This window comes from Pan troglodytes, chromosome 4 (genome assembly GCF_028858775.2).
Source record: "Pan troglodytes isolate AG18354 chromosome 4, NHGRI_mPanTro3-v2.0_pri, whole genome shotgun sequence".
Taxonomy (NCBI): Eukaryota; Metazoa; Chordata; class Mammalia; order Primates; family Hominidae; genus Pan; species Pan troglodytes.
The window spans coordinates 49,305,464-49,328,846 of NC_072402.2; the positions used below are offsets into that span (position 1 = coordinate 49,305,464).

A 23,383-nucleotide genomic window follows, 5' to 3' on the forward strand; every position below is an offset into this window, starting at 1 on the left:
TATAATATACAATTTAGTCTGGTGATTGATAAGTAAGAATGAGATTATTTGCTAAGCCTCTCCCCTACTAATATTGACTAATCGTTATTTATATACAATAAAAGAGAACTCTTACAACTTGAATTTCCCTGTAGTTTGTGAAGCTTTACTTTTTAACTGAAATCTTTTCGCTTCTAGCATAAAACAGAGGCAAATAAAAATTTTTAGCCTTTTACATTTATTTTTTACTCTCACTTTAGAAACTTTAAATACTTTTGGTTTTAAAAATGTTTACAAGGATATACTGAAAATGCTTAAAATAAATGTTTATATCAATATTGACAGGATTCGAAATGTAATATTTTTAAAATATGCAACATTATGGACTCAATATTTTGTATTGAGTTATAATGCAGCATGGTATAGAATAAATCTGATCAACATTAGGGAAGCTTTCTATTGAGAGATTCATTTAGCCTGTTGTAAAATCACTTAAAAATATTTGTATTTTAGCCATGCTAATTTGCTGGTGTACAACTAGGAGAAATATGTAATATCAATTTTATTCCCATTGTTGTATTACAATATCTTTTTTTCTTTAACAAGAACCTGTGCTAGAGTTAAAGCAACTCCAAATAGTGCCTATAGCTCAGAAGTATAAAATGCAGTCTGTGTCTGTAACAAAACCTATTCCCACAGGTTCAAAGGAGATTGGAAATAAGAAGCCACCTCTTTGCGTTTTGCAGAAGTATTAACAGTCTGCAGACAAGGTACTCTAGCTTCAAAACAGTATGGCAGATAGTTTTATGGAACTTGCGATTACAAAAATCCACTTTAACCTTTCTTTCTTACTGGCAGGTGTTCTATTGGCTTGCAGCCAGAGGCTGTGAGTGTAGTGCTGCCTGTGGTGTCCCTCAGCACTGTAGAGTGCTGAAAATGCCGACACTCCAGTTGATTGCTCATAATTGCATTAATTGTGGTCTGACAACTTCAGGAGAGAAGTATGATGAATATAGAAAAATATGTTACAAATCTGATCATATTACAAATTTCATCTCTGTTTTCTCCATAGATATGATATCTGCACTTATAAAAATAAGCCCTGTGGAACACTGGGTAAGTTTTTTTTTTTTTTTTAATAAAGGTAGAATGGTTCTGATTGTCTTTTTGGACCAATGACTTTAATCTTTATTATTAATTTGGTCATTTTCCTTTCTGTACATCTGAAATCCTAAAACCTGTTACACCCAGCCTTTGTGGATATGTCATTTACTAGGAAACAAATATTTATTACCATCATAAATATTATATAAATTTCACTGGCTTTTTTGACAACTGGAATGATTATTAAAATTAACTTAGAATATGATTCAAATTCATTAAAGAATTATAAATCGAGGTTATCACTCATGTTCATATAATCCATCTCTGTAATGTATTTTCTAGAAATACCAAGATTGTGAGAGTAAATGAAAGCAGTCAACATCTTGAAATTTCAGGCTAGAAAAGGAAAGGAAAAAAAAAACACAACTAAGGATACTTAATGAGGAGGCACCAAGAACAATACTTCTTTTGGTACAATTTTGTGGAAAAAGTATAGCCCCATAAATTAAGATAGTATTGGAAATTTTATACTACCCAAACAACAACAACAAAAAATAATCTTATAAAATATTATAGCCACAGGTGAAAAGAGAGGACAGGATTATCTTTCTTGTGCTCCCTAAGGGTCATTTGTCTTTTTAAAAGCATTTTTATAGTATTCTAGAATTTTAAAAATTACACATTGTTACAGAGCATAATTTCATAGTTAACTGCAAATACAAATGGGCAAAAAAGGTAGCTCTCCAGTAGTCTAAATTATTAAGCAACTAAAGTTATTTTAAAGGACAGAAGCTTTTTTTCTCAAATTTTTAAGGTCATAGAGACTTTTTACAGACTCAGAAGGTAAACAACTGAAGATGAATTCTCTAGTTTCTCTATGACAAGTCTCAATTTTCTTATCTGTAAAACAATAGTTATGAAATTGATTCCTATGCACCTCACAAGCATTTTGCGAAGATCAAATTAAAGTAGATGTAGGAGGAAAAGTGTTATCCAACTGCCTGGGAAGTTCAGTGAAATATCTCTTTGGAAACTAAAATTTCTCTTGATAATGTTACCTGACTTCCCAGGCTTCTCCTACCCATTTCCCTTAGGATTTATGGCTGAAGAAGAAATCTCAAATAGCCAATGCTGAGTATTAACTATGGAGAAGCTTGCTAGTTAAAAAGCATAATGGAGACAGAGCTCTCTTTGCTGAGCGAGCTCACATCAAGAAGATTTACTTTGTAGTGTTTTAAGCTAATAAGACCAACATAATCCAACAGAGGGGACTCTGAACTGGGAACTAACAACTGGCTTTGACAGTTTCAGTACATTAACTTTTACAGTGTATTTAAGCTCTTTGTTCCTCAATTTTGTTATCTATGATGTAGGAGTAATATCTGCCCTTATGCTACATGGACATGGTTAAAATCGTTTAAGGAAAAAAATGTAGATGTATTTAGTAAAGAGGTTTATAAAAATGAACTGGTATTATTTAATGTAGAAATTGCCTATTCTTTTAAACTTACCCCCCATATTTACTGTTCACAGATTCTCTAAGTATTTATTAAGTGTTCAGTCAATTTTAGATATAATAGACACTAGACCTCAAATCAGGTGCACATATTAGCCAAAGCTAGTATTTTTCTAGTGTATCTATATTTGAAGAAATGTGTATATACACACATATACACATTTGCACATATACACACTCTCTCTCTCTCTCTCTCTCTCTATATATATATATACCCTCACTGTCTCTCCCTATATATATATTCTGCTTTTTGAAGGTAGGTTATTTACATATGCTGTTCATTGTATTAGATTGGTGCAAATTACTTTGCACCAACCTAATGACATTAGTAAGACACACACACAGTGAATTTTACTTTTATTTTGATAAATAAAGTATTTTGAGAAATAAAGTATTTTGAGTACTGCCTAGTATTTTGATTGTCATTATTGGCAAAGATTTGAGGTGTTTTCCTATGCTACTTCTCATTTTATTTTTCTCAAAATAATGTGTTCTAACTTTGATAGTTTATTAATTTATAGAATCAGTACATTAATAGATATGTGTGAATGCACTTTCAAGCTCAATATAAGTTATTTTTCAAATTATAAACTTGTATATTGTTTTTATACTACTTCTTGTGAAAACTGAATGAGCTGCATATATATGTATATACACACACACATGTTTTAACTTCATCTATGGAAAATATATTATCAGTACAGAATTGAGCAGATTACTTTTTAAGTTGTATTCTAGTCACTTTCATATTGGTTTTTATACTGATTTTTCCATAGTCTTTTGCTTAATAATTCTGATGACCAATTGTAACATGGCTAAGTAGGCTTAAGGGTGCAAACTGTGGCCATCAAGCTGAGGAAACCTAAATGACCGAAATAGTTATCAAATCGCCATTAACACAATCGCACATAAGAATTTTGACAGTCTCAATTTTATAGGTATACAGAAAATTGTGGGGGGTTGTGAAAATACATTAGCATTTAAAATACTTTCATTTTAGTTAAGATTTAGCTTTATATTTCAATAAGTAGGAATTTTCCAAGTATATTCTTTCTGAAGTTGTTGTTCTAGCAGAGATAATAATTTTATATAAGATGGCAGAAGTAAATCTGTGCTTGTAAATACACCTTGAGGAGTCATTGAGAATTCTCAATTGAAAATACAGCCACATGGCACATACCAAAAAACGACACAACAACAACAAAACCCAAAAGCTAACCCATGGAATAATAGATTTTGGGAAATGTAAGAAACATTAATTTAACAATAATTATTCTTAGTAATTCTGCTTTTCTTTTGAAAAAACATACATTTCATAAAGGTCAAAACAGAAACAGTATTCAGAGTGGCTTTGTTCTTCCCATATAATAGGCCACATTGAACCAAATAACTTAAAGCCAGATAATATAATGCAATTTTTAAAAAAAGATTTCAGGTATTTTCCTATTCTACTTCTCATTTTATTTTTCTCAAAATAAAAGTAAAATTCACTGTGTGTGTCTGTCTCTTTCTCTCAGTGGAGATTGGAAATGACATTCATTAAAATATTTTAAATATTTAAACAAATATTAAATATTAACCAAAAATTAACTGAAACAAAAAAATAAGTTATCCTGCTCCACTTTTTACATTCTCTTTTTCAGGTCCCAATACCTCTAATGAATGGAAGGGCAGCCCAGGGGTATCACCAGTATTTATAACTCTGTGAGGCAGAAATCAACTCCCTCCCCAACTCTTGCCTGTCTCGCAGAAAACAGTAGGAAAAGCAAATGATCTATTAGCAAATCCAGCATTAATCTCATCTCTGTTCCAATGTAGCTGTTGATACTCATATTAGAAAATACAGAGAAACACAACTTCTAGAGCTTTCTTGTCAGTAAAAATATGGATTGAATACCATTTATTGTTTCTAATTAGTACAGCTGGGAAATTATACCTAGCACAGAACATTGCTTATTGTATTCAATAAATATTCATTGAATTGAATCGAAATCACTTTTGGTGGGAAAGTAATTATTAATGTTTGGGTGATGATAGTAGACTACTGACCATAAAAAATGTTTTTCCTACTTCCCCTTCAACTTCTTCTAAATAACTTTTTGTTTCTGTGTGCATGAAGTATGATTTGGCATCTGTTTCCTTATAAGAGATGACATTTTTGCTTTTGCACAAAAATTCTTTTTTTAAGCACTGTTTTAAAGTTCTGTAGTATTTCACACAGCATGATATTCATTTGAAAGTAAATATTAAAACTTTTACATACTAAAATCCCCAAGGGGAGAATACCTTGAGTAACATAACATTTCACTGGAATCAGCGAATTAACACCATAGTATTTGCTTTATTAGTAAAACTCTAATGCATTGAAGTAAGGGATAGGAGAGAGGAAAAACGACACTGAATGTGTGAATGACTTTCCTCCTATTAAAATACTAAAAGAAATTGTTGCATCACTGTCAGGATTAATTTGAGATTAAAAAAATGCAAAAACCTCCCATCTTTAACAGCTCTCCTTTCCATCTTTTGAATCATTCATTTTATTTTTTAATAAAAATATCACTTAAAAAATAATTTGGGATTCCCCCTTTTTTTGGTAACTAGAAAGTTGCTTGTGTATTTTTATGAACCCACTAAACTTAAACAGATCTCTTTAGAAAAATAATGTGGATATATTTTGCTTTCTACAGCCTGAAGAATGTTAAAATAGAAATGCTTTCTTGAATTCCCTCTTCTGGCTCAAGTTACTAGGTGGTCCCAAGTTACCAGAAGTAAAATTTATAAATCTAACCCCTAGTCTAGACATTTTCCAGCACTGACTGCAGTTCAAAAAATATTAATGTCTAGCCGGCAAAGTGAAATTCCCCCCAGTGATTTTGCAAATGACTAGAAAGTTAACCTTTTGCCAACGGCTCCTTCTGTGCATGGAGGTTATTAAAAAGAATCCAGGCATTTATAAGTATAGGCTTTTAAAGACTGAAACACCTTGGCTTGACCCTTTGTGTCTCTTTCTGTTTATTCAGGCTTGGCCTCTGTGGCTGGAATGTGTGAGCCTGAAAGGAGCTGCAGCATTAATGAAGACATTGGCCTGGGTTCAGCTTTTACCATTGCACATGAGATTGGTCACAAGTGAGTGAGTTTAAGAAAATCAAAATAAATTTTAGAACTCCGCTCTTGAGCAACTTGTAACTACTGTATGGAAAGGCTGTGCTGAACCTTATTTTACTACCTTTTTGTCTGATTCCAATAGATGATGTTATTATTGTGGGTATTGGGATAAATCATCTGAAGAACTGGAGACTTGTTAGATAATCTTTGTTATTCAAAGAGTAGTATCGTCAGTGGTGAATGCACCACATTTAAGTTTTTGTTCAGTCTCCTCAATACCTGTTTCCTTATAAAGTCCAGTTATTTAAATGATCTTTCTTTTCCTCAAGTGACAATGCATATATATTTTAAAATCATAGACATCACTACCATAAAATGTATTTTTAGTTTTCACTCTTCATACAGCTGTCAGCATCCCTTTTCCAGGCATAAAGTTTGTGCAGACATTGCTATGTAACTTGTATTTTCAGGTGCATTTGTATGTCATTGATAAAAAAAAAAAAAAAAAAAAAAACTGCAAGAAGTACACGATACCATCCTCCTTTCTTTCTAGGAGGACCTGAAGGTTTTAATGTTTGTTTTAAGTGAACCTGTGCCAAAGGAAAAACTATCTTATGTACCCTGCCCCACACCCATGCAAAAAATACCATTTAAAAAATTTTAAACAACAGGCAGTAGTAATATGAAAGCCTATTCATGTGGAGGAAGAGAAGCTTGATAATACTTTTTTTAAAAATTTCAACATTTGTGTTGAAATTTGACTGAAAGATGGCTTGCCTCAATTAGTCAATTTCTAAGCTGATTCTGATGCTTTTATAAAGGTAAAAACTAAACAAACGAGCTTCCAATTTACTAACAGGATTTTTTTTTAGCAGGAAAGCTCTTCTAAAACAGAAACAGTTGACATTTAGCAAATGACTAATTATATCTGCTAACAAAAAATGAGAGAAAACTTTAAAATGTTAGTCAAGCGTTTTTAGCTAAAACAACCAGCTTACTTGCAAGAACTCCTGACATTTGTAGAATTTAAGTTTTATATTCTGCTTTTTTGGTGGTGTCATAGATAGGGGAAAAAGAACAAATAAAAATCAATGTTTTTTATATACTTACCTCAGAGGTAATTCCTGAGGTAAATCTGTAGTTCAGCTTTTTTGTTGTTGTTGAAGTGGAGAGTAAAATTGGGTCAGTCGGCTGCATTATTTCAAAATTGCAATCAAATTTTATCAAGTTGATATGATTTAGGTGTAAATTTAAATAAACAGCAAGTTTCAAACCCGGCTTGATTCAGACACAGGAAAAGTCAGTATTACACTCTTAATGAAGACTTAAAAATATTGGTATTCTACTTTCCATTGTAATAAACATCAGGTGAATAAAAGGAAAAGGCCCCCTTAACCAAGCAGTTTATCTTTAATTCACTTAAAAATCTGGCTAATTAATGACTGTCATACTCTTATGCAATCAAACTGAATTTATTAGGTTCTGTTAGATTCAGTTAAATTGGAAGGTTAGGAAAAGTAACATACAGTGGGTGAACACTGTGTATGTGAAAACACTATTATCTTATGTAGTCACAAGTTAGTCAATGTCAACACACACATTTCACATTCCATTCTTGTATGTACGTACTTAAATAGCTGAGGTAAGGGTTTATCTTTCTTTGTATCTTTTATGAAGATTCTGATTGGGCAACTTCCCAGGTTTCCTAGATTTTGTTGTTGTTGTTGGCCTTATAGGTAAATCCTTTCAATTCTTCCTACAATGAATGGCTTGTACCTTATGTAGAAAAATTGTGAAAGAGAAATAGAATATACCTCTGAAGTTTTATGTATCTTGGAGTAACTTTGTTTCACAGTTAACTCTTGTTTGAAAGTATGAGTGTTAAAAATGGGTAAAAAATTCCACAAAATCCTTGGATTGAGAGCCAGAAAAATGCTTCCATTTAAAAATGTTGTTTGACAGACAAAAAAAAAATAGGTTTTTCCCCATGTCCAGTTTATCACCATGTTTCTATCCCCCTTCCCCAGACAACTGGGCAGATGTGTTTAGCATATATAGTCTGTTTTGTGTTGCTCTAAAGGAATACCTAAGTCTGAGTAACTCATTTTAAAAAGCGGTTTATTTGGCTCACAGTTCTGCAGGCTGTATGAGAAGCATATTGCCAGCATCTGCTTCTAGTGAGGGACTCAGGAAGCTTCCACTTGTGGTGGAAGGCAAAGCAGGAGCCAGTGCACCACATGGCAAGAGAGGGAGCAAGGGAGATGCTGTGCTCTTTTAAACAACCAGCTCTCATGTGAACTCATAGAGCAAGAATTCATTCATTCTCCCCAGGAAGGCACCAAGCCAATTATGAGGGATCTGCCCCCATTACCCAAATACCTCCCACCAGGCCCCACCTCCAGTATTTGGGATCACATTTCAATATGAGATTTAGAGGGAACAAACATCCAAACTATATCAACATACTATTTTTTTCAATATGTCAAATTATTATTTGGTCAATTAGGGAAAATTTGTTTCATATGTGAAGATCCCTTTACTTTCTTTTAAGATCTTAGGGTTTAGCCTTTAGGGACTTAGCGGTCAACTCTGGCACAATTCATGTCATCATTAAAATACAGTGATCTCTATTCTTCCTGAACCAAAGCAGTAGCCATAGTAAATATATCCAATATATTTTCAGGTGAAGTATACTGATTTTTTGTGACTTGTATCCTTTATGAGATGGATGTTAAGTGACGTGATGATATCAGGAGATTAATTACAGTGAAGAATATTTGACCATAAACTACTGAGAAGAGCCCCTACTGAGTAACTAGACTGTGTGAATATTTTCTCCCTTTCTTTAAATTGTGTAGAATATGGTTTTGCACCCAGTGTTTACTTGTGTAGGGATATAATATCTATTTAAAATAGCTGTGAGATAACATTTTCTTTGGCTAAGCCTTAGTGACCACTTTTATTTCTCTCCATCCTCTCCATCCTTTTGTGAAAACAAGAAATTTATTTCCTTGTCAAATGAAAAATTGAGGTTTATACTATATTTAAATGACATGTCTAGGTTTAATATAGGCTATAAGCCAAAGGCACTTAATGAAACCTTATAGGAAAGAATGTTCTTTGATAGATTTTAAAAATTAATTATGTAGTTGCCATGAATTTTATAAGTTGAAAAGATTATAATGTCAAAGAGGGGTGGCAAGAATTCAGCCAGACATCTAGTATATTGAGAAAGCTATCTAGTGTATCTAAACTGTACAAAACCAAATAATCTTAACAAGCGGTCTTAAAAATACTCATTTTTTGGTTATGAATGCATATTGAAGTATGTGAGACTGAAGTGACATGATGTCCAGGATTTTCTTTTAAAAGAAAGGAAAAAAAGAAAGAGAAAACAAGAATAGCAACATCTTGAATTTTATTATCTTGATGATGTGTTTATGGCAGTTCATTATGCCACTGTTTCTACTATTGTATATGTCTGATTTTTTCCACAAAATGAGTTCTAAGATCATACATTGTTTAGGTGTGGCTTAACTCATTTATTAATCATGATTGAGTGAACTTTAACTCTAATATTGAGAGAATTTTTAAAGTATTACAATTTGTAGTCAGACACTGTGGCTCATGCCTGTAATTCCAGCATTTTGAGAGGCCAAGGTGGAGGATTGCTTGAGCCCAGGCATTGGAGACCAGCCTGGGTAACATGGCCAAACTCTGTCCCTACAAAAAATACAGAAATTAGCAAGGTGTGGTGGCATGCACCGTAGTCCCAGCTACTTGAGAGGCTGAGGTGGGAGGATAGCTGAGCCCAGAAGATCAAGGCTGCAGTGAACCGTGATCGTGATCATGCCACCGCACTCCATTCTGGGTGACAGGCCAAGACACTGTTTAAAAAAAAAAAAAAGTTATATTGAAAGCTATAGGGATATATTGGTCTTGCTTTAGGAAGTAAATATCAGTATCTTGTCTCAACCATAGGAATTCTCTCTGTAGATTAGTTAGGAGATGAGTTTTAATGTTAGTTTTATAAAATGAATTAGGAAATATTTTCTAGAATAGTTTGCTTTCCCATAAGTACATTTTAAAACATTATTTAGATGTAATTTACATACATTAAAAATGCACCCATTCTGTATATGGTTCAGTGAGCATTGGCAAAGGTGTATAACCATGTCCCACCACCACAATCAAGATATGAACATTTCTATTACCTGAAAAAGTCCCCTTTACAGTTAATTTCTACCCTCCTCCCCACTCCTCCATCCCCAGACAACCATGGATCTCCTTTTTACCACTATAGATTAGGCTTGCTTTTCTATAGTTTCATTTAAGTGGAATTACTCAGTGGGTACTCTTTTGTGTCTAGGTATTTCCGCTGAGCATAAGGTTTTTGGAGAGCCATCTGTGTTGTTGTGTCTATCAGTAGTTCACTTTTTTTCTGAATAGTAATCCATATCACATATCACTTTTCTCGTTGTTTTTAGTTTTGTGCTATTATGAATAGAACTATTATGCACATCTGTTCATATCTATTTGTACTGATGTAAGCTTTCATTTCTCTTGGATGATACGGTTGGTAGCATGGTGTTTAATGAAGTTAGTGATGGTGAGCATCTTTTCATGTGCTTCATATACATAACTCATATATCTTCTTTGAAGTGTCTGTTCAAATCCTTTTCCCACTTTAAAAAACTGGGTTGTTCTTTTCTTATTGAACTGTATTATGGATAAAAGTCTTCATCATATTTATGTGTATATTATGTATTATATTATACACATATAAATATGATAAAGACTTTTATCCATTATATATATAACATGTAACATATATATTTATCCATAATATATAACATAAAACATATATAGTTTATATATGTGTATATATCATATATTCTCATCTGTTGCTTCCTGTTTACTTTTTAAATTGTTGCCTTATGAAAAGCAGAAACTTAAAATTTTGATGAAGTGTAACTTAAAATTTTTCTTCTGTGGTTTGCTTTTTGTGTCCTAAAAAAGCTTTGCATATTTCAAGATTGTGAGGATATTTTCCTGGAGAAGATTTATACTTCTAGCTTTTATATTTAGATCTATGGTCCATTTTAATTTTTATGTATAGTAGGAGGTATAGATTGAGGTTCATCTTTTTTCCATATGAATATCCAGTAACTTCAGCACAATTTGCTTTAAAAAGTTGGTTGGTTTGCAAGGACTTCATGTCTAAAACACCAAAAGCAATGGCAACAAAAGCCAAAATTGACAATTGGGATCTAATTAAACTAAAGAGCTTCTGCACAGCAAAAGAAACTACCATCAGAGTGAACAGGCAACCTACAGAATGGGAGAAAATTTTTGCAATCTACTCATCTGACAAAGGGCTAATATCCAGAATCTACAATGAACTCAAACAAATTTACAAGAAAAAAACAAACAACCCCATCAAAAAGTGGGCAAAGGATATGAACAGACGCTTCTCAAAAGAAGACATTTACGCAGCCAAAAAACACATGAAAAAATGCTCATCATCACTGGCCATCAGAGAAATGCAAATCAAAACCACAATGAGATACCATCTCACACCAGTTAGAATGGCGATCATTAAAAAGTCAGGAAACAACAGGTGCTGAAGAAGATGTGGAGAAATAGGAACACTTTTACACTGTTGGTGGGACTGTAAACTAGTTCAACCATCGTGGAAGTTGGTGTGGCGATTCCTCAGGAATCTAGAACTAGAAATACCATTTGACCCAGCCATCCCATTACTGGGTATATACCCAAAGGATTATAAATCATGCTGCTATAAAGACACATGCACACGTATGTTTATAGCGGCATTATTCACAATAGCAAAGACTTGGAACCAACCCAAATGTCCAACAATGATAGACTGAATTGAGAAAATGTGGCACATATGCACCATGGAATACTATGCAGCCATAAAAAAGATGATTTCATGTCCTTTGTAGGGACATGGATGAAGCTGGAAACCATCATTCTCAGCAAACTATTGGAAGGACAAAAAACCAAACACTGCCATGTTCTCACTCATAGGTGGGAACTGAACAATGAGAACACATGGACACAGGAAGGGGAACATCACACACTGGTGACTGTTGTGGGGTGGGGGGAGGGGGGAGGGATAGCATTAGGAGATATACCTAATGCTAAATGACGAGTTAATGGGTGCAGCACACCAACATGACACATGTATACATAGGTAACAAACCTGCATGTTGTGCACATGTACCCTAAAACTTAAAGTATAATAATAATAAAATTAAAAATAAATAAATAAATAAAGTTGGTTGGTTTGTAATTTTCTTTTAATGCCTTTGTCCAGTTTTGGTATCAGAATAAAGTTTGTCTTATAAAATGGGTTAAGTCACAATCAACATTATACTGAATGGGCTAAAGCTAGAAGCATTCCCCACAAAAACTGGCATAAGACAAAAGTGCCCTCTCTCACCACTCCTGTTTAGCATAGTATTGGAAGTTCTGGCCAGGCAGTCAGGCAAGAGAAAGAAATAAACGGCATTCGAATAGGAAGAGAGGAAGTCAAACTATCCCTGTTTGCAGATGACATGATCCTATATCTAGAAAACCCCATCATCCCAGCCCAAACATTTCTTAAGCTGATAAACAACTTCAGCAAACTCTCAGGATAAAAAATCAATGTGTAAAAGTCACTAGCATTCCTATAGACCAACAATAGTTAAGCCAAGAGCCAAATCAGGAATGAACTTTCATTCACAATTGCCACAAAATGAATAAAATACCTAGGAATACAGCTAACTAGGGAGGTAAAAGATCTCTACAAAAAAAAAACTACATACCACTGCTCAAAGAAATCAGAGATGACACAGACAAATGAAAAACATTCCATGATCATGGATAGGAAGAATCAATAACAAGAAAATGACCATGCTGCATGTAAAACAGATTCAGTGCTTTTCCCATTAAGCTACCATTGATATTCTTCACAGAACTAGAAAAAACAGTTTTAAAATTCATATGGAACCAAAATGGAGCCTGAATAAATAGCCAAGGCAATCCTAAGCAAAAAGAACAAAGCTAGAGACATCATGCTACTTGGCTTCAAACTGTGCTACAGGGCTACAGTAACCAAAACAGCATGGTACTGGTACAAGAACAGACACATAGACCAATGGAACAGAATAGAGAACTCAGAAATAAGGCTGCACATGTACAACTATCTGATTTCAACAAACCTGAAGAAAACAAGCAATGGGGAAAGGATTCCCTTTTCAATAAATGTTGCTAGGATAACTGGCTAGCCATATATGTAGAAGATTGAAACTGGACCCCTTCTGTACACCATACACAAAAATTAACTCAAGATGGATTGAAGGCTAGTCACGGTGGCTCGCACCTGTAATCCCAACACTTTGGGAGGCTGAGGCGGGTGAATCACCTGAGGTCAGGAGTTTGAGACCAGCCTGGCAAAGATGGCAAAACCCCATCTCTTCTAAAAATACAAAAATTAGCCAGGCATGGTGGCACATGCCTGTAGTCCCAGCTACTTGGGAGGCTGAGGCAGGAGAATTGCTTGAACCTGGGAGGCAGAGATTGCAGTGAGCTGAAATCGTGCCATTGCACTCCAGCCTGGGTGACAGAGCGAGACTCCGTCTCAAAAAAAAAAAAAGGAAAAGAAAAAGATGGATTGAAGACTTAGATGTAAAACCCAAAACTATAAAACCCTGAAAGACAACCTAGGCAATACAATTCAGGACATAGACATGTGCAAAGATTTCATGATGAAGATGCCAAAAGCAATTACAACAAAAGCAAAAATTGACTAATGGGATTTAATTAAACTAAAGAACTTCTGTACAGCAAAAGAAACTACCAACAGAGCAAACAGACAGTGTACAGAATGGGAGAAAATTTTTGAAGACTATGCATCTAACAAAGGTCTAATATACAGCCTATATAAGGAACTTAAACAAATTTACAAGAAAAAAAAATCCCCATTAAAAATTGGGCAAAGGACATGAACAGACACTTCAAACAAGACATACATACATACATATATGAAAAAAAAGCTCAACATCACTGATAATTAGAGAAATCCAAATCAAAACCACAGTGAGATAACACCTCAAACCAGTCAGAATGGCTATTGTTAAAAAGTCAAAATTAACCGATGCTGGTGAGGTTGTGGAGAAAAAGGAATGCTTATACACTGTTGGTGAGAGTGTAAATTAGTTCAGCCATTGTATAAGACAGTGTGGCGATTCCTCAAAGATCTAAAGACAGAAATACCATTCAACCCAGCATTCCCATTACTAGGTATATACCCAAAGGAATATAAATCAGTCCATTACAAAGACAAATGCACATGTATGTTCATTGCAGCCCTATGCACAATAGCAAAGACATGAAATCAACCTAAATGGCCATCCATAACAGACTGGATAAAGAAAATGTGGTACATGCACACCATGGAATACTATGCAGCCATAAAAAAGAATGAGATCATGTCCTTTGCAGGGACTTGGATGGACCCGGAGGCCATTATTCTCAGCAAACTAACATAGGAACAGAAAACCAAATACTACATGTTCTCATTTATAAGTGGGAGCTAAATTATGAGAACATATGGACACATAAAGAGGGAAAACAGACACTGGGGCCTTTTGGAGGGTAGAGAGTGGGAAGACAACTAACAGGTACTAGGCTTTTTAAACCTGGATGTATTAGTCAGGGAAAACCTATAAAACAGAACCCCATGACACAAATTTACCTATGTAACAAACCTGCACTTGTACCCTTGAACTTAAAAGTAAAAAAAAAAAAAGAGAGAAAATAAAATGGTTTTTCTATTTTTTGGAATAGTTTGTATATTTAATGTTATTTTTTCTTTAAATATTTTTAGAATTCATCAATGACGTCATTGGAGCCTAGAATTTTTATTGTGGGAAGATTTTTAATTAAAAATTTAATTTCCTTATTAGATATAGGATAACATTTTCTAAATCTTCTGAGTCCTTGTTTTGTAATTATGTCTTTCAAGTATTACTCAATTTCAGCTGAATTGCCAAATTTATTAACATTTGTGATACGCTGTTGTTTTTTAATGCCTGTAAATAATTATATTCCCTCATTTATTCCTGATATGTACAATTTGTTTTCTCCTCTTTTTCTTGATCAGTCTAGCTATAGGTTTATTGATTTTATTGTTCTGTTTTTAAAAAACATCTTTTGGTGGCCAGGCGCGATGGCTTATGCCTGTAATCCTAGCACTTTGGGAGGCTGAGGCGGGTGGATCTCCTGAGGTGGGGAGTTCGAGACCAGCCTTACCAACAAGGAGAAACCCGTCTCTACTAAAAATACAAAATAAGCCAAGTGTGGTGGCACATGCCTGTAATCCCAGCTACTCGGGAGGCTGAGGCAGGAGAATCACTTGAACCCAGGAGGCAGAGATGGCAGTGAGCCAAGATCACAACATTGCACTCCAGCCTGGGCAACAAGAGTGAAACTCCTTCTCAGAAAAACAAACAAACAAAAAACCTTTTGGTTTCATTGATATTCTCTATTGTTTGCTCATTTCCTTCCTCTCTTCCTTCCTTCCTTCCTTCCTTCCTTCCTTCCCTCCCTCCCTCCTTTCCTTTTTTTTTGTTTTTGAGACAGAGTCTTGCTCTGTCACCCAGGCTGGAGTGCAGTGGCACAATCTTGGCTCACTGCAGCCTTGTGCTACCACACCCAGCTAATTTTTGTTTTCTTGTATTTTTGCATATATATATATATTTTATATATAGTATATATATATATTTTATATATGTGTATATATATATTTTATATATATGTATATATATATTTTATATATATATATATATAATTTTTTTTTTTTGGTAGATACGGGGTTTCACCATGTTTCCCAGGCTGGTCTCCAACTCCTGAGCTTAAGCAGTCCTTCCACGTCAGCCTCCCAAAGTGCTGGGATTACAGGCCCGAGCCACCACACCTAGCCTGTTTGCTCATTTTCTATTTCATTGTCTACTTCTTATTATTTCCTTACTAGTTGTTACTTTGGGTTTAATTTGTCCTTTATTTAAAAACGTTTTTAAGAGAGAAGTTTGAATCGTTGATTTTGGACATCTCTTCTTTCATAAAATTAGCACTTAACAGCTATAAATTTCTTTGTATGCCCTCTAGCAGCATTTTACAAATTTTATTATACTGTATTTTTATTTTCATTCAGTTAAAAATTTTAGTGTGTGGTTTCTTCTTGGATTGTGATTAGATAATATACTCTGATTTTAATCTTTCTAATATTGAAATATGCCTCATGGTCTATCATATGTTCTACCTTGATGAATGTGTCTCACATCCTTATTTTTAATTTTTGTATTTACATAGTTGATATATATATTTATGTGATACATGAGATGTTTTGATACAGGTGTGCAATGCATAATAATCACATCATGGAGAATTTTGGTATCCAACCCCTCAAGCATGTATCCTTTGTATTACAAATAATCCAATTATATTATTTTAGTTATTTTAAATGTATAATTAAATTATTATTGATTATAGCCACCCTGCTGTGGTATCAGGTAGTAGGTTTTGTTCATTCTATTTTTTTGGTACCCATTAACCAGCCTACCCGCATCCCCCACCCTCCCCAACTACCTTCCCAACCTCTGGCAACCATCCTTCTACTCTCTATGTCCGTGAGTTCAATTGTTTTGATTTTTAGCTCCCACAAATAAGTGAAAACATGCAAAGTTTGTCTCTCTGTGCCTGGCTTATTTCGCTTAGCATAATGATCTCGAGTTCCATCCACGTTGTTGCAAATGGCAGGATCTCATTCTTTCTTATGGCTGAATAGTACTCTGTTATGTATATGTACCAGATTTTCTCTATTTATTCTTCTGTTGATGGACACTTAGGTTGCTTCCAAACTGGCTACTGTGGATAGTACTGCAATAAACATGGGAGTGCAGATATCTCTTCCATAACATGATTTCTTTTATTTTGGGTATATACCTAGCAGAGGGATTGCTGGATCATATGGTAGTTCTATTTTTAGGTTTTTGAGGAACCTCCAAACTGTTCTTCATAGTGGCTGTACTAATTTACATTCCCACCAACAGTGTATGAGGATTCCCTTTTCTCTACATCTTTGCCAGCATTTGTTACTTTCTGTCCTTTGGATATAAGCCATTTTAACTGGGGTGAGATGATATCTCATTGTAGTTTCGATTTGCATTTCTCTGATGATCAATTATATTGAACAACTTTTTGTATGCCTGTTTGCCATTTGTATATCTTCTTTTTTTTTTTTGAGACGGAGTCTTGCTCTGTCACCCAAGCTGGAGTGCAGTGGCACCATCTCGGCTCAGTGCAAGCTCCACCTCCCAGGTTCACGCCATTCTCCTGCCTCAGCCTCCTGAGTAGCTGGGACTACAGGGGCCCACCACCACACCCGGCTAATTTTTTTTGTATTTTTAGTAGAGACAGGGTTTCAACGTGTTAGCTAGGATGGTCTCGATCTCCTGACCTCGTGATCCACCCGCCTCGGCCTCCCAAAGTGCTGGGATTACAGGCATGAGCCACCACGCCTGGCCTGCCACTTGTATATCTTCTTTTGAGAAATGTCTATTCAAATCTTTTGCCTATTTTTTAATCCAGTTATTAGACTTTTTTCCTGTAGAGTTGTTTGAGCTCTTTATATATTCTGGTTATTAATCCTTTGTCAGATGGATAGTTTGAAAATATTTTCTCCCGTTCTGTGGGTTGTCTCTTCACTTTGTTGATTGTTTCCTTTGCTGTGCAGAAGCTTTTTAACTTGATGTGATCCCATTTGTCCATTTTTGCTTTGGTTGCCTAGCTTGTGGGATATTACTCAGTAAATTTTTGCCCAGACCACTGTCTTGGAGATTTTCCTTAATGTTTTCTTGTAATAATTTCATAGTTTGGGGTCTTAGGTTTAATTAAGTGTTTAATCCATCTTGATTTGATTTTTGTATATGGTGAGAGATAGGGTGTATCTTTCGTCCTTGAAAAGTATATCTGCCCTTGTTGGGCCTGGTATTCTAGCATTGTCAATTAGATCCCTTTTGTTGATAATGTTTTTCAAGTGTTTGGTATTATACCTTTTCTTTATAGTTGATCAATCAATTACTAAGGGAGGAGTGTTGACAACTCCAAATGCATATGTAGATTTGTCTACTTCTCCTTTTCACTCCGTCAGTTTTTGCTTCAAGTATTTTAAGTTTCTAAATTAAGTGCATTCACATTTAAGATTTTTATGTCAGCCAGGCGCAGTGGCTCACACCTGTAATCCCAGAACTTTGGGAGGCCAAGGCAGGTAGATTACTTGAGGTCAGGAGTTCGAGACCAGCCTGGCCAACATGGTGAAACCCCATCTCTTCTAAAAAATAACAAAAATTAGCCGGCTTGATGGCACACGCTTGTAGTCTCAGCTACCTGGGAGGCTGAGACAGGAGAATGGCTTGAACCCAGGAGGCAGAGGTTGCAGTGAGCCAAGATTGCGATATTGCACTCCAGCCTGGGCAACAGAGCAAGACTCCATCTCAAAAAAAAATGATTATTATGTCTTCTTGATGAATCAACCTCTTTATCATTATAAAAAGGAAAAAGGAAATGTTTATTTTTATCCTTAATAATATTACTTATTCTGAAATCTTCTTTGTCTTGTTAATATAGTGGCCCCAGCTTTCACTTTATTGTTTGCATGTTACAACTTTTGTAATTCTTCTGTTTGTAACTTTCATACATCTTTATATTTAAAGTGAATTTCTTTTAAGCAGCTTATAGTTGTTTAGTCATTTTTTAAATCCAGTCTGACAGTACTCATCTTTCAATTGTATCATTTCTTTCACTTATATATACAATGTAATTACAGATATAACTAGGTTTTAGTTGATAATACTGCTGTTTGTTTTCTAGCTTTTTTCATTTGTTTTGGTTCCATTTTCTTTTTCAATTAATTGAATATTTTAAAAATATTTCATTTTAGAATGTGTATCCTGCAGTTTTTGGATGGAGTATTCTATAAATGTCATTTGGATTAAGTTAATTGATAGTGCTGTTCAGGTCAACTAACTATATATCCTTACTGACTTTTTATTAAGATTGATCTATCAATTACTGGAAAGGGGTGTAAAAGTTTCTAACTATAGGCTGGGTGTGGTGGCTCATGCCTGTAATCCTAGCACTTTGGGAAGCCGAGGTGGGTGGATTGCCTGTCAGGAGTTCGAAACCAGCCTGGGCAACATGGTGAAACTCCGTCTCTACTAAAAAATACAAAAAAATTAGCGTGTGACAGCGGGTGCCTGTAGTCCCAGCTACTCAGGAGGCTGAGGCAGGAGAATTGCCTGAACCCGGGAGGCAGAGGTTGCAGTGAGCTGAGCTTGCGCTACTGCACTCCAGCCTGGGCGACAGAGCGAGACTCCGTCTCCAAAAAGGAAAAAAAAAATGTTTCTAACTATAATAGTGGATTTGTGTATTTCTCTTTGCAGTTCTATAAGTTTTTGACTCACTTTTGTTTTACACTTGGTTGTTAGGTGCATACACACTAAGAATTTTTTTCTTCTTCTTAGAGAATTGATGCTTTTAGCATTATGTAATGTAATTCTTATCCATGAGAATTTTCCTTTATCTGAAGCGTGCTGTGTCTCACATTAATATAGCTACCCCAGTTTTCTTTAGATTAGTGTTAGCATGGTATATCTTTTTCCATCCCTTACTTTTAACCTAGCTGAGTCTTTATATTTATAGCAGGTCTCTATGGTATTCAACATATAGTTGGGTCTTATATTTTTCACCACTCTGACAATCTTGGGCTTTTAATTGGCATATTTAAAACTTTCATATTTAAAGTGATCATTGAGACAATTGAATTAATATCTGTCATGTGTGTAACTTTTCTATTTATTGTATTTTGTTTCTTTTTATCTTTTTCTGCCTTTTCTTGTTTTAACTGAGCATTTTATGATTCTATTTTATCTCTTCTCTTAGCATATCAATTATACTTCCTTTAAAATATTTTAGTTGCTGCTCTTGAGTTTGTAATATAACAATTTTATATACAAAATATATTTAATATGTACATATATATAAATTTCTAACTAATCTAAGTCTGCCTTCAAATAACACTAAATTGCCTCATGTGTAATGCAGGCTCATTTAAAGAATGTATGTCCAATTCTTCATTCCTGTTCCTTATGACATTGCTGTCCTTCATTTTATTTATCCACTTACTGTAATAACTAATACATTGTTACTATTATTACTTTAAATAGTTATCTTTTATATCAATTAAGAATAAGAAAAATATATTTTATTTTAGCCTTAGTGTTTTTTAATTTTTAGTTTTTATAGATACATAATAGTTGTATGCATTTATGGGGTATGTGTGATATTTTGATACAAGGATACAAGGTGTATGATCAAATCTGGGTGATTGGGATATTCTTTTTTTGATGTCCTTCCTTTCTGTATATAGACCTAAGTTCCTGAGCGATGTCATTTTCCCTATTCCTGAAGAGCTTTAAAAAAATATTTCTTGCAGTGCAGGTCTGCCGATAATGAATTCTCTTAGTTTAGGTTTATCTTAGAAACTCTATTTCTCTTTAATCTTTGAAAGATAATTTCACTGGACACAGAATTTACATGGTTTCTGATAGAAATAGCTGAAATTTCTATTCTTGTTTCTCCACGAGTAAGGTGTATTTTTTCTCTGTATTCTTTCAAGATTTTCTCTGTGTCTTTTATTTTCTGCAATTTGAATATGATATGCATACATGCAGATTTTTTGGTATTTACCTATTTGGTATTTCTGAACTTCCCTTCCTGGATCTGTAGTTGGGTATCTGTCATTGATGTTGAAAAATTCTTAGCCATTATTACTTCAAATACTTTTCTGCTCCCTTCTCTTTTTCTTCTCCTTCTAGTATGTCAATTACATGTACATGGAAGTCACACCTTCAGATATTGTCTCAAAATTCCTGGATGGTGTATTCTGGGGTGTGGGTGTGGATGTGTGCGTGTATGTGTGTATGTGTGTGATTCTTTTTTCTCTCTGTATTTCAGTTTGGGAAGTTTCTATTCACCCTATTATCAAGTTCACTGGTTCTTTCCTTCGCATGTTCAGTCCTTAGCATGTTCAGACATTCATCATTTCAGATATCTAGCATTAAAAAGCTTTTTTCTTAGAGTTTTCATCACTCTGCGTACATTAATTATCTATCTCTTCTTGCATGTTGTCTACTTTTTCCTTTAAAGCTGTTAACATATTAATCATAGTTATTTTAAATTCCCTGTCTGTTTATTCCAAAATCTGTGTCATATTTAATCTAGTTCTGATGGTTGTTTTATCTTTTTTGCCCATGTTTCAGTATGTCTTTTTTTTTTTTTTTTTTTTTTTTTTTTTTTTTTTTTTTAAATCTTAGGAAACAGGTGTATGTTTTAATCATGTCTTTTGGGTATAATTAACAGGAAAATGACATGAAAACAAAACTAAACAATCTGCTAATACCTTTTGACGTTTGTTTTTTCATCATTGCTGTTTTTCCAAATTTTGTTAGCCCTTGTCAAGGTTTGCTAACCAATTCTTTTTTTTTTTTTTTTTTTTTTTATTGATCATTCTTGGGTGTTTCTCGCCGAGGGGGATTTGGCAGGGTCACAGGACAATAGTGGAGGGAAGGTCAGCAGATAAACAAGTGAACAAAGTTCTCTGGTTTTCCGAGGCAGAGGACCCTGCGGCCCTCCGCAGTGTTTGTGTCCCTGGGTACTTGAGATTAGGGAGTGGTGATGACTCTTAACGAACATGCTGCCTTCAAGCATCTGTTCAACAAAGCACATCTTGCACCGCCCTTAATCCATTCAACCCTGAGTGGATACAGCACATGTTTCAGAGAGCACAGGGTTGGGGGTAAGGTCACAGATCAACAGGATCCCAAGGCAGAAGAATTTTTCTTAGTACAAAACAAAATGAAAAGTCTCCCATGTCTACCTTTTTCTACACAGACACGGCAACCATCCGATTTCTCAATCTTTTCCCCACCTTTCCCCCCTTTCTATTCCACAAAACCGCCATTGTCTTCATGGCCCATTCTCAATGAGCTGTTGAGTACACCTCCCAGATGGGGTGGTGGCCGGGCAGAGGAGCTCCTCACTTCCCAGTAGGGGCGCCCGGGCAGAAGCGCCCCTCACCTCCCGGACGGGGCGGCTGGCCGGGCGGGGGGTTGACCCCCCACCTCCCTCCCGGACAGGGTGGCTGGCCGGGCAGAGGGGCTCCTCACTTCCCAGTAGGGGCGGCCGGGCAGAGGCGCCCCTCACTTCCCCGACGGGGCGGCTGGCCCGGTGGGGGGCTGACCCCCCCACCTCCCTCCCGGACGGGGCGGCTGGCCGGGCAGAGGGGCTCCTCACTTCCCGGTAGGGGCGGCCGGGCAGAGGCGCCCCTCACCTCCCGGACAGGGCGGCTGGCCGGGCGGGGGGCTGATACCCCCACCTCCCTCCCGGACGGGGCGGCTGGCCAGGCGGGGGGCTGACCCCCCCACCTCCCTCCTGGACGGGGCGGCTGGCCGGGTGGGGGGCTGACCCCCCCACCTCCCTCCCGGACGGGGCGGCTGGCCGGGCGGGGGGCTGACCCCCTCACCTCCCTCCCGGACGGGGCGGCTGGCCGGGCAGAGGGGCTCCTCACTTCCCAGTAGGGGCAGCCGGGCAGAGGCGCCCCTCACCTCCCGGACGGGGCGGCTGGCCAGGCGGGGGGCTAACCCCCCCACCTCCCTCCCGGACGGGGTGGCTGGCCGGGCGGGGGGCTGACCCCCCCACCTCCCTCCCAGACAGAGTGGCTGGCCGGGCAGAGGGGCTCCTCACTTCCCAGTAGGGGCGGCTGGGCAGAGGCGCCCCCCACCTCCCGGACTGGGCGGCTGGCTGGGCGGGGGGCTGATCCCCCCACCTCCCTCCCGGACGGGGCGGCTGGCCAGGCGGGGGGCTGATCCCCCCACCTCCCTCCCGGACGGGGCGGCTGGCCGGGCGGGGGGCTGACCCCCCCAGCTCCCTCCCGGATGGGGCGGCTGGCCGGGCGGGGGGCTGACCCCCCCACCTCCCTCCCGGACGGGGCGGCTGGCCGGGCAGAGGGGCTCCTCACTTCCCAGTAGGGGCGGCCGGGCAGAGGCACCCCTCACCTCCCGGACGGGGCGGCTGGCCAGGCGGGGGGCTAACCCCCCCACCTCCCTCCCAGACAGAGTGGCTGGCCGGGCAGAGGGGCTCCTCACTTCCCAGTAGGGGCGGCTGGGCAGAGGTGCTCCCCACCTCCCGGACAGGGCGGCTGGCCGGGCGGGGGGCTGATCCCCCCACCTCCCTCCCGGACGGGGCGGCTGGCCAGGCGGGGGGCTGATCCCCCCACCTCCCTCCCGGATGGGGCGGCTGGCCGGGCGGGGGGCTGACCCCCCCACCTCCCTCCCGGACGGGGCGGCTGGCCGGGCAGAGGGGCTCCTCACTTCCCAGTAGGGGCGGCCGGGCAGAGGCACCCCTCACCTCCCGGACGGGGTGGCTGGCCAGGCGGGGGGCTAACCCCCCCACCTCCCTCCCGGACGGGGTGGCTGGCCGGGCGGGGGGCTGACCCCCCCCACCTCCCTCCCAGACAGAGTGGCTGGCCGGGCAGAGGGGCTCCTCACTTCC

General features: G+C 37.5%; 1 protein-coding gene across 4 annotated transcripts in view; it reads left to right on the forward strand.

Moving 5' to 3' along the window:
• Window positions 1-23,383, forward strand: part of ADAMTS6 (ADAM metallopeptidase with thrombospondin type 1 motif 6) — a 339,082-nt gene that overhangs the window by 153,376 nt on the left and 162,323 nt on the right. For all 4 annotated transcript variants that reach the window (XR_010157222.1, XM_526907.7, XM_063811175.1 and 1 more), the window contains 2 exons: window positions 1,052-1,095; window positions 5,620-5,725. Coding sequence is in view for 3 of the 4 variants with exons in the window: in XM_526907.7 (XP_526907.2) it covers window positions 1,052-1,095; window positions 5,620-5,725 (150 nt within the window). In the remaining variant the exon portion in view is untranslated. The remainder of the gene's footprint in view (window positions 1-1,051; window positions 1,096-5,619; window positions 5,726-23,383) is intronic.